At 39.5% G+C, this 11,834-nt stretch overlaps 2 protein-coding genes across 3 annotated transcripts; both read left to right on the top strand.

Annotated features, from left to right (window-relative positions):
• Positions 1-842: 842 nt before the first annotated feature.
• On the top strand, positions 843-7,204 carry LOC105127429 (uncharacterized). Of its 2 annotated transcripts, XM_011028710.1 has the most exons (4): positions 843-984; positions 1,174-2,592; positions 2,704-5,455; positions 6,654-7,204. In XM_011028710.1, the coding sequence occupies exons 2-3, from the start codon at positions 1,224-1,226 to the stop codon at positions 5,430-5,432; spliced, it is 4,098 nt and encodes a 1,365-aa protein (XP_011027012.1). In that variant the 5' UTR covers positions 843-984; positions 1,174-1,223; the 3' UTR covers positions 5,433-5,455; positions 6,654-7,204. The 2 variants fall into 2 exon arrangements, with proteins under 2 accessions (XP_011027012.1, XP_011027011.1); XM_011028709.1 differs by having other exon boundaries at positions 1,174-5,455.
• Positions 7,205-7,797: 593 nt separating this feature from the next.
• On the top strand, positions 7,798-11,687 carry LOC105127428 (uncharacterized). Its single transcript, XM_011028708.1, has 8 exons — positions 7,798-8,126; positions 8,632-8,808; positions 8,910-9,098; positions 9,232-9,495; positions 9,863-9,897; positions 10,123-10,270; positions 10,347-10,987; positions 11,111-11,687. Exons 1-8 carry the CDS (start codon positions 8,057-8,059, stop codon positions 11,486-11,488), a joined length of 1,902 nt encoding a protein of 633 aa, XP_011027010.1. The 5' UTR covers positions 7,798-8,056; the 3' UTR covers positions 11,489-11,687.
• Positions 11,688-11,834: the final 147 nt, after the last annotated feature.

The following is an 11,834-nucleotide window of genomic DNA, read 5'->3' as shown; positions in this document are numbered from 1 at the left end:
GTCAGGACTAAGAGAAGTTGACCCAGTCAACAATCGTTTTTTTTTTTTTAAAAGAATAACGCTGTTTTAATTTCTATTTTGAGATTAAATAAGTCGACTCAGCGACTCCGAGTCAAGTATAATAACCTAAGTAGTCCACTTATCAATCGAGCACGCAGCTATGCGTGCGGTTTTTTGTGGTGTCGGAAAGGGGTGGTCGTGAACGAAACCAGTACTTCCAGAAGGATTCTCTCTTGTCCTTTGCTGCGTAAATCGGGCAGCAATCTTTTAGATTAGGGGACAATTTTGAAGAGGGATGACCCCATTGGCTACAATAAGTCAATTTTCTACCAGATATACCTCGTTGCATTACTGCTCGTAAATTCACTGCAAAGCAACCCCCATCCATTTTTATTTTTTTAAAAAAGTGGAATAATCCCATAAAAAAATAAAAAAATAAAAAGTATAATAAGATATTGTGCTGTGAATGTAAAAGAGCTTAGACAAGGGTGGTGTTGATGTCTTCTGTTGTGGACTCTCACAGGATCACATGGTGCAAGCTTACCAAGAGATAGAGACGTGATAAAAATATTCCTTGACCGAGAAAAGTTTATTAAAAAATGATTACGACATTTACCGAAGCCCTATCAAATCACCAAAAGCCACGGAATAACCCACCGGTCTCCACCTTCTCACTAAATCCTAACCACGCGTGCTCAGACATTATTGGGCCGTCACAAACCATCGGTCACCAGCAAAGTTTCTCACACTCATTGATAAAAAACGGAGGAAAAAGCCTGCTTAATAGTGCTGACCAATCACTGAAAGTGAAAAAGGACAGGAACCCATTATATTCGGGCTTTGTTTACAGATCACTTAAGAGGACGCCTAGGTTATTCTCATGCCCAAACACTGCCTTTATCTTCTCTCTTTCTCTCTCTAAAAACTCAAAAAAGAAAAAACCCCGCAATCCCCTGGCTTCCACTTCTTACAAGATCTAACGAGGTAAACACGTAATCTTTAAAAAATCACTCTTTTTATTAACATAGCAATCTAAATTGTTGTTCTTTAATATTTTTTTCTAATAAGTACATCACTTGATTTACTATTTTTTTTGACAGAATTGTGGACTATTTTTTGGCTAGGGTTTATCACTTTCTTAATATTTTTGTTTAAAATTTTCGTTTCTTATAGTGAAAAGGCTTCCTTTTCGGATCTTGAAAACGACCCAAATACTGTTTTAAATGGATGAATGCAAGAATGAGAATGATTTGGCAAGTAATGTTACGGAATTATCGACTAGTGAACATGCAGATAGTGAGAAATCCACAAAAGCAACGACCCCAGTTGTTGTCGACGCCGTAGCCAGTGAGCAGGCTGACGGTCTGGGTAAGGGTAATGTTGAGGGTTCTTCAAGGGATGATGTGGCGGCAAAGGAAGGTGGATCTTGTAATAGAGATGAAGTAATGGTCAGGGGGTCTTCAAGCGAGGATGTCGATGGTGGGTGCACAGGCAATTTGGGTGATGGAGGTGGAGGGGGAGAGAGAAAGGAAACTGCTGCTTGTGGTCATGCTGAGGGAGATGCGCAACATTCAGATGTTGGTGGTGTAGTTGGTGATTCAGGGACGCATGAGAATAGGGGTTCTGGTGTTGAGGCATCAAACTCAGAAGTTGAGTCTTCTAAGGTTGCAGAATCTGAAGAAGAAGGGAAACCAGCTGAGGGCGGGGAGAAGGAGAGGCAGATCAGTGGACATGGTGATGATATTTCACAGGAAGTTCAGGAGTTTGCAGAATCTAAAGGAAAAGGTAAACCGGTAGAGGTTGGAGAGGAAGAGATGGAGGTTGGCGGAGATGGTGGTAAGAATTTATCTGAAGTCGAGGATGCAGATACTGATGCCGATGCTCAGTGTGTGAGAATTGTAAGTGGGATTGGTGCGGAAGCCCAAGCTATGGTAGAAGAAGCAACTATCGTTACGGATGAGGAGAGTTTGAAAAGGGAATTGGTAGAGGAGGGTGTTGAGGGAGTTGAGATTGATGCTGGTCAGAAAGTGAGTTCTCGAGTAGCTGGGCTGTCAGAGAATGAATCTCAGGATCAAAGAGCTGAAAGTGGAGCAGGAGGTCCTTCCATGGCAGTAGGTTCTCCAGTAGGTGAAAGCCATGTTATAGAGAAATGTGAATTGGTTGAGGAAGCTGCGGGTAGGGCCGAGGAAAAGGATGGCAATGTGAACAATGCACTTCAGGATTCAGTGACGCAAGAGGTGCTTGTTTTGCATGATGAAGCGTGGAATTCTGGTACGGAAACTGCAGTTGTAACTTCTCCAACTGTGGAAGATATGAATGTAGAGACCAAAGTTGTTGAGGAAGTTGTGGTGATGGCCAATAATGAAGGTTTAGACCCCAAGGTTGAAGCAACTAGGAGTGATGCTTTGAAGGGAGAACTTGCTGGTGATTTAGAGGGGATTATCTCAACTTCTGAGAGTTCACCAGTTTTAACAGAAAAGGACAGCTTTGCCAACCCAGACTCGGAATTGTTGGATAAACAAACACAACTTGCCATTGAAGGGAGGGTTTCATCAACTGACGACAAAAATATAACATGTCCTAACAATGAAGGTATGGGCACTGATGCTTTTAGTGAAAGTTTTTGTTTTTCAGTGGAAGAACTGCAGGGAACATCTGAGACGGCCAATGGGAGCACTGAAAATGGCTATAATGCATGTGCAGATTCACAATCTTCGCATCAACCAGCTCAAGTAGTTGTTGGAGCTGTAGTTGTAGCAAAGGAAAACAATCTGCTTATGAATCCTGAAAAGAATAAAAAAGCAATAACTGCATGCATAGTTAATAACGCTGAAGAAGCTGATCTACAGAAAGAGCAAGTAATAACAGCTTGCCAACAGCAGAAAGTTGAGACCATTAATGGAAGCACTGAAATAAGGACTAAGACAACATGTGGAGGGATGGAAATGGATGTTGAAACGGCTTTGACACACAACGATGAGGTTTTGACCTCTCATACTGAAGTTCCAGATCCTTCTGTAAAAGATCAACAGTTGAAGCCTGAAGAAGGTTCAGACGAAAGTGCACCCGGTGATCCTGCTCATGTTGATTCAATCAAAGAACAACTGATGGAAGTTCAAGAACAGGCTACTCGTGCTAAAGAACTTGGAGGGGAGAAGAAAAACCTAGAAGAACAGAACTCACATGCCGAAACAGCATCCATGTGCACAGAAACAGATAGCCAGCTCATGGATGTGGGGGAAGATGTTACCGCAAGCAACGAGGAGGCTTTGAATTCCAAAACTGAACTCAAGGAGCTTGCTGAAAGCGATCAGCAATTAAAGGTCGAGGACGGTTTGGATGAGGGCGCATCTCGTGGTCCTTTTGAGATTGTTTCAAATGCAGGGCAAGAAATGACAAATGAATTACATGTTCTTGATGCTGAACAGGTTGATTTACAAGGGCAAGAAATGGAAGTTGAAGAACAGGATACTGACACTGAACAGCTGAACACCATGGAGGAGAAATCTTCTAAATTGTCAGTGTTAAAGCCAGAGAAAGAAGATCAGGCTTGTTATCTGCTGCCGCCAGATAATGAAGGTGAGTTTTCTGTATCAGATTTGGTCTGGGGTAAGGTAAGGAGTCATCCTTGGTGGCCTGGACAGATATTTGATCCATCAGATGCCTCCGAGAAAGCAATGAGGTATCATAAGAAGGACTGCTATTTAGTAGCATATTTTGGGGACCGAACATTTGCATGGAATGAATCATCTCTGCTAAAGCCTTTCAGGTCACACTTCTCTCAGGTTGAGAAGCAGAGCAATTCGGAAGTATTTCAGAATGCTGTTGATTGTGCTCTGGAAGAAGTTTCCAGACGAGTGGAGCTGGGTCTGGCTTGCTCATGTCTGTCAAAGGATGCCTACGATGAAATCAAATGTCAGGTAGTTGAAAATACTGGAATCCGGCCAGAGGCAAGTACAAGAGATGGTGTTGACAAAGATATGAGTGCTGATTTGTTTCAACCGGATAAATTAGTGGATTATATGAAAGCATTAGCACAATCTCCTGCTGGTGGGGCTAATAGATTGGAGTTTGTGATTGCAAAGTCGCAGTTGCTGGCCTTCTATCGTTTAAAAGGTTACTCTGAACTGCCTGAATATCAGTTTTGTGGAGGGTTGTTGGAGAAGTCAGATGCTTTACAATTTGAGGATGGATCGGTTGATCACACATCTACTGTTTATGAGGATCATGGGCAAATTTCATCAGGTGAGGAGATTTTGCAAACTCAAAGAGGCTCTTCTCACAAACGCAAACATAATCTGAAGGATAGCATCTATCCCAGGAAAAAGGAGAGAAACTTGTCTGATTTGATAAGTGACTCGTGGGATTCTGTGGATGATGAAATTGGGTCTGATGGGAAAGCAAACAGTATGCTAGTTTCCCCTTCTGGCAAGAAAAGAAAAGGCTCCGATACCTTTGCTGATGATGCATCCATTACAGGACGGAGGAAGACTATATCTTTCGCAAAAGTGTCTTCAACCGCATTGAAGCCCTCCTTCAAGATTGGAGAATGCATCCAAAGAGTTGCTAGCCAAATGACTGGGTCTCCTTCTATCCTGAAGTGTAATAGCCCTAAGGTAGATGGAAGCAGTGATGGGCTTGTTGGAGATGGATCTGATGCTTCGATTTTGCATTCTGAGGATGCTGAGATAAAGAGAATAATTGTTCCAACAGAATACTCATCACTGGATGATCTGCTATCACAACTTCACTTGACAGCACAAGATCCCTTGAAAGGATATGGTTTCTTGAACATCATCATTAGTTTCTTCTCTGATTTCAGGAACTCAGTGGTCATGGACCAGCATGATAAAGTATCTGGTAAGAGAAAAACATCCCATTCTTCTGGTGGTTTTCCTGAAACATTTGAATTCGAGGATATGAATGACACTTATTGGACAGACCGGGTTATTCAAAATGGTTCTGAAGAGCAACCGCCACGTAAGAGTAGGAAAAGGGATAATCTTTTTGTGCCTGTTGTTCTGGATAAAGCCAGCGGTAGGTCAAACTCTAGGAAACAATATTCTGATAGCAATTATGATGTATCGGCTCAGAAACCGGCTGGTTATGTAGATGAGAAGGCTCCGGCAGAACTTGTAATGCATTTCCCTGTGGTGGATTCTGTTCCTTCAGAAATAAGCCTAAATAAGATGTTCAGACGCTTTGGACCTCTAAAAGAATCCGAGACAGAAGTTGATAGGGATACCAATCGTGCCAGAGTAATTTTCAAGAGGTGTTCAGATGCAGAAGCTGCTTATGGCAGTGCTCCCAAGTTCAACATTTTTGGTCCGATTCTTGTGAATTACCAGCTCAACTACTCTATATCTGTTCCTTTTAAAACTCCACCTCTATTCCAAGATGAGGAAGATGCAACTCTTTTTCTTCAATATTGAAGTTGATCTGGTATGAAACTCAGGTAAACATGTACTGTACTAGGAACGTCTTCTTCATATGATTTCTTGGTAAATATTAGCAGCCTCGTGAAATTTTCCAACTGAATTGGAAATGTCCTTTTCATATTCTCTCTTGGTAGAGCTTGATTTATTTAGAACTGGTTAGCAGATTTAGGACAAATATAATCGAAGTATCCATATCTATATATAAAAAGTACTAACTATATGGAAACATTTGATTAGAGTAAAATACACGTCTTTTTTTCTCTTCAAATTCCCTTATGTTTATTCTTCTAATTCTGAATAAAGAAATATTTCATAATTGGTCAAACCTGTTCTTTTATTCAGATGTCTTACCTTACTTTCCCATCAGAAATAGGAGGCATGGATCAAATTCCTTCTCATTCTAAAGCATTATTTTTCCACCCCTTGTGTTTTGATGCCATTTCTTCTTTTATTATTGCTGCTATTGTTTTTTTTTTTTTTTTTTTTTTTTTTTTTTTTTTAATTTTCACTTTACCTTTTTTGCAAATATTTTTAATTTACTACTTTCTTCTTTTTTTTTTTAATAAAACAAGAAGTGCATCATGGTGATGCTAAATAACTCAATGCCTTTTCTAAATAAATAAAGAAAAGAACTCATAGGTATATCCATGCATGCCCTTGTTTATTTTACAAAATAGTAATGCTTGGATAGTTAATAAATGTATTTTTAAAATCTTAAAAATTTCCAGTGAACCGAATTAAACATGTGCCAATGCACATGCCTAAGTTACCAGCAATATTAAATATTTGAATTTGTTCATGAGAGGAGAGAATGTCTGAAAACCAAGAAGTTTTGCAGAAAAAAATTGTAGGAGATAGGCATCTCGTCTTCTGGGAGTAGCAAGTCTCTGGAGTCTGGAACACTTGGGTGGAAATACATGTATTGTTTGTGTGAATGCATGTCTTTCATTGGAAAATATGCACTCTCACTGAAGTTGGGATTACTCATCATTTGCCAAGAGTATGAATCGGCCTTAAAGCTCTCCCTTTCAAAAATTAAAAACATTTTGATGAAAAGTAAGCATGACTTTTAGATGGTTGTAACATTCTGGAGATTAACCTTAAGTTTTGACTTCTTATCAGTCACTGCTGCAGCACGCTATTGCTCCTTTTCACTTGTTTTGCTTCATTACTTGTATAAAATTCTGTTTGTTTACGGATCAATTTTTATTATAGGAGATGGCTGGTGCTGAAGATACACACGGAGACAACACAGCTACTGGCATTGTCTGGCACATTTAACCAATGAATTTGCTGAGAAAAGTAATGAATCAAACAAGTTATCCGCTGCAGCAGTTGATGGCTGGCATATGTTCGGCAGACAGGTTTGCTGAGGAAATAACCAGACTAATAATAACATCTTTCTCTGTATCTTCCACTTGAGCTTCACTTGACTATGTCTGGAGGATGTAGAATGTTGCCTTGTTCAGAAACCTCAGTAGTCTCAACTTAGTGCATTGTAAAGCAGGTTATTAGCGGATTGTAGTTGATGTTCTTGACGAGTAGGAGATTCTATCATGGAAATCATGCTCTGCCTTTCCGTCATTTACGGTGGTAGATCTGCATGTCACATGGAATGATTTTCCTTCTGTAAGAAACTGCGAAAGAGGTAGAGCACTTTTGTCCATAAAGCTGAAAGCATTGGCAGTTTAGCAATGCTTTAATCTATGGCAGATACCTGGATCCATAGCATTCCTGGATCTCTTGAAAAAGCGTAAGCCCTGGGATAGAATTTTGGCACGTGTGGCGCAAAGCTCCACCTTTCCTTAATTTTCCATAAAGCAGGGGCCAAATTCTTTTCTTTTATAGTAATAATTTGATTTGTCGTGGATGGGTCAAGATTCACCTCGTAAAGGTCATGGTGAATTGTTGATTTGAGCTCAACTGGGCGACTTTTAGGAGCGTGAAGACCATGCCAAATTTTCAAATTGAGGAGCTCCTGCTTATTACTTTAGAAATGTTCGAAGATGCAACATGATCAAGTTAAAAAATCACTGAAGAGTGAGGCCTTGGATGGACAGCAAATCGTTCATAATTTTGATACCTCATGATACTTTTCAGAAGCGGCCCGCTAGTTTTTATTTCTCTTAGTTTTAATTTATTTTTTTAGATATTTTGATGTAATAAGAATAAATTTTAAAAAAAATAAAAAAATTATTTTAATATATTTTTAACTAAAAATTACTGTAAAAAATTATACTACCAAACAAGCACCTTCATCGTCACCGGCCCCGAGCTGGCCAAAAAGATCGGACCTTGCTGGACAAGCCAGTAATGGCGCGTAAATGAGCCACTCTCAACGGTTCTTAAACCACGAGACTGTAAGAATATCACCTTTGCCATCTTGAAAAAAAAAATGAAAAAATCACGCCGAGAGAAAATGGAATCTTCTATTCCGCTCCCTGAGGGGAAAAAACAGCTGCCGTTTTACAAATAACGCCTCTCATTACTCAAAATTTATTTTTCTTAACTCATTATCAAAATTTTAAAATTTTCCCTCTCCTTAAACGTCTCTTCCCCTGCCTAGATATATCCTCTGCTTGTAAACAGTCTTGAGGAATTGAAGAAGAAATCTTTGAATGATAAAAAAAAATACCACTTCATCAAGAATGTCCTCTGAAGGAAGTTTTCAAGAGTTTCAATTCTCAGGTTCTCTCTCTGTTCCTTCGCAAGAAAGCATGGATTTCAAGTTCTTGTTGTCTTTTTATTTATGTTCTCTTCCTTCTGGTTATGACTTTGTTTTAATCATTTTTCCTTAGTATTGCATGCCCTGTGTTTTGAGAAGTTTTTTTTTTTTTTTTTGCTTTTGCATTATTGAATTTCTCTTTCCTTTTATTTCATGGATTTAAAGAGTCAAGAATTGCTGTAATAACAGTTTATGATTCGAGAAATGCCTGGAAATTTTTGCACCTCTGTTCTATAGAACAAGTCTGTTTTTCATATGTCCTGTTAAGTTTGTTTTTTTTTTTGCGTCACAAAGTGAAAAGTTGTCTTAACGATGGTGTTGGAAAGGAAAACACCGAACAATGCCCATTGAAGAGAAAATAATTAGGACATATCAGCGTGGTTGGTTTTCTTTGGTTCTGTTCTTTCAATCTTGGAGTGTAGAAATGGTTGCTTTTATACTTTTGACCTTGGCTTTTTTATTTTTTAGAAGTTTCGGAAAGTAGAAAGAAGGTTGATGTTCAGATGATTCAGAGCCTGAATCCTCAGCATACGCAGAATCATGGAGAAAGAGCTGGACATAGAGAGACGGATGCTTCACAATCTGAATCCGAGTTTAACTTGCGCAAGAGTTTGGCATGGGATAGCGCCTTCTTCACTAGTCCAGGTTTTCTTCCTAGGCTGAATAAACCTTCTTAACAAGTGCTGCCGATTGTTTTCGAAGGTTGAAAGTTGGAAATATGAATGCGTTTTGTTGTGCTTCCTCAGGAGTTCTGGACCCTGAAGAGTTGGAGACGCTTAGCATTCGGATTGTAGATAATGGAGGATACACAACCAGGGGCGGGGAACTGAGGTCTGTACCCTCTCAGCCTGTCGGACCAGAAAGAAACAATGGAATTGATGAGTGCGCTCTGCGCAAAAGTTTAGCTTGGGATAATGCCTTTTTTACAAGTTCAGGTACCGTTTTAGATGATTGAGAAGTCGCTGTTGAGGCCCCATATATAAATCAATGCTTGTTCTTATTGTAATCTTGTATGATTTCAATGTTTAATTGATTTAGAAGTTGTAATGGCAAGTTTGCTGCTCTTAGGAGTTTTGAATGCCGAGGAGTTGTCTCTTGTAAATGGAGGATTTAGACCATCTGAAGCACATTTACTTCCTGGGATTGAAGAAGTTTGGAGTTCTATTCAATCGAACTCAACAAGAAATACCGATTCTTACTCCCTTGCGAGCCTTGAGATTGATCTTTTAGACAATATGAGAGCATTCATGCAAAAATCACATGAGGCATCATCCAATAGGCCAACATCAACCGGAAAAGTTGGTAGAGAAAATGAAATGCGAAGGGGCAATAGTAAGTATTTTGCTATTTCTACAAGTATATGAATTGAGAGTGAATGAAGGCAGCTCGTTCTTTCAATTTTGGGTTGAATTCTTACTGTGCATGTCAGGCTGTTCTACAATTTCATTCCATTATTGAACCTCATTCCTTCTGTATATGTTTTCTCTCCATCTATTGCCATGTCAGGCTAAGCAAGCCAGCAAGTTTCTGTCATTAACTTTTTGCTTTTGTAAACCATGTACTGCTCAATTTGATTTTTAAAATATTTTTTCCTTACGCTGCTTTCATTTCCTTGTTGTATTTATCTTGATCTCCTGTATTCACCCTCAGTAATCACGTGTTCAATTCGATACTCATGCTGTTTTTGTCGTTTCTTCAGCTTCGAAAATATTGGATGATTCCTCTCGATTAAGAGTAAGTTGTCTTAATTCATATTCACTACATCATTTTATTTGTACTGTACCAAAGCCTCACCTATGCATCATCTGAAATGGTCATTGTTTCTCTTTAATCCCATGGTTTAGCTTTAGGGAGCCATTAAAGAGGTGTTCTACAGCTTTTGCATCCACTGTCAAGATCGATGAATAGGTTAGTGCCTGCTATTGTAGAGGAACTGAAGTTTTGAATGTGATTAAGCAGGTTGCACCTAACAAAGAATCCAAATCTTTTCTCAAGCCACCAAAGATATCATGCCGTACTCGCACTCTATCCACAGCTCCCAACAAAAGGGCTTCTTTGGGTGTAAACCATGTTAAATTGGAAAACAAAAGTGCACAAGTTGCTTCTGGTAAGAATTCCAAAAATTGTCTCATCATGCTCAGAAGATACTGTTGTTGGTAATGGCCTCTACGTTATTCTTATAGGGAGAACCAAGATTGTGTCAAAGAAAACTTGTATCCGGGGTTCATGCAGTATTGTCCCAAGTTCAGCACCACCAGTGAAATCACCTTCTTCAGTTTTGCCCACTGCTGGGAAAGGGTTTGGAGGATTTTGCTGTGCTCCTAATTTCACTGGTAAATCTCCTCCAGATTCCCTGAGGAGAACAGTTAATTCCCAAGTGTCTAGTTCTGTTTCAACCTCTAGAACTCCTTCAAAGCATTCATTTGGAAACAAAAATGAATTGATGAAATCCAGCGACTCTATCTGTTTATTATCCACGCCCAAGTCATCATCTTGTCCATCACCTGCTAGTTCCATGGATGGATGGTCCTCAGAATCATCTTCCATCGTTCTTAACCCAAGATCAAATGGTTTTGCTGCCATTCTTGCAACCACAGCATGCACAGGGATTTCTTTTGGCAAGGATGCCTCTCAAGTAACAAATTCTCAGAGACGTCGTTATGAAGAACCTTCTTTGGTACATGAAAGTCAGGAAACAAGCTTCATGACAGCGCAACCAAACAAAAACTTCGAGCGAACCAGTCTTGTTAGGTCCAATGTTTCAAAAAGCTTAACATCTTCAAGTCTTCGAATGCCATTGCCGAAGATTGGATATTTTGATGCGGTTGGTTGTTTTTCATTCGTCTTTTTTATTTGAATGCTTTCTGAGTGGACATGATACAGTTTATTTCACATCTAGTGTATTGTCTTGTAAATTCTTAAAATGCATGAAGAATTCTTCTCTCAGGAAAATTTCGTGGATATAGCACCACCAAATGGAGGCCTGAAGTTTTCCTCTGGTGTACAATGCACTTCTTCCAAAAACAGTAGTGGTACAAGTGATGCCAATGGAGCTACAGATAGAACAAGATATGGCATGCATCGGCTGGCAGGAGCCACATCGATGTCCGTGAGTAAAACAGGCACAAAGGAGCAGGTGCTGGTCTGCTTACAGGAGAAGAAGCAACCTGTGAAAGAGCGTGCAGTTATCAAGGGGCATGATCGTGGAAATAAAGTGCATAGAATCGATGAAGATAAAGAAAACATTGGTGGTTTTGAAAATCAAGTTGATGACTTGAGCAGACGCGTGCAAGGCATTGCTTTTTGCAGGGAATTGATAACGTAGTCTAAAGTAAATAAATGTCCTTCACCGTTAGCTGTCTCCATTATTTACAAGCGTGTTCAATTTTTTAAATTTTGTTATCCGATTAACTCCACAGTAATAACATAAAAATAAGTGGATTTTGAATGCAAGCGCCTTCTCCTTCTATATTGATGTGGGTCATAAAGCACATTGCCGGAATAATAAAAAAAAATTGGGAGAAAACCTGTACCTTATCCATGAAACTCAATAAACAGTGGTTCTCTCCGAGTCTCCTGATTCTGGGTAATCTGCTGGTGAATGACGCACATGTCAGCTTGGGATACCATATGAGAAACGCCAAGAAACAGAGACAACTATCGAACAAGCT

Source organism: Populus euphratica, unplaced genomic scaffold, assembly GCF_000495115.2.
Source record: "Populus euphratica unplaced genomic scaffold, PopEup_1.0 scaffold13.1, whole genome shotgun sequence".
In the NCBI taxonomy this organism is placed as follows: Eukaryota; Viridiplantae; Streptophyta; class Magnoliopsida; order Malpighiales; family Salicaceae; genus Populus; species Populus euphratica.
This window is presented reverse-complemented; position numbering and strand designations above follow the sequence as displayed.

Coding starts and splice junctions, on each gene's coding strand:
- LOC105127429 (XM_011028709.1), top strand. CDS start 1,224: ATGGATGAATGCAAGAATGAGAATGATTTGGCAAGTAATGTTACGGAA.
- LOC105127428 (XM_011028708.1), top strand. CDS start 8,057: ATGATAAAAAAAAATACCACTTCATCAAGAATGTCCTCTGAAGGAAGT. Junction 9,496..9,862: donor TGAAATGCGAAGGGGCAATA/GTAAGTATTTTG, acceptor TCGTTTCTTCAG/CTTCGAAAATATTGGATGAT. Junction 10,988..11,110: donor AGATTGGATATTTTGATGCG/GTTGGTTGTTTT, acceptor TTCTTCTCTCAG/GAAAATTTCGTGGATATAGC.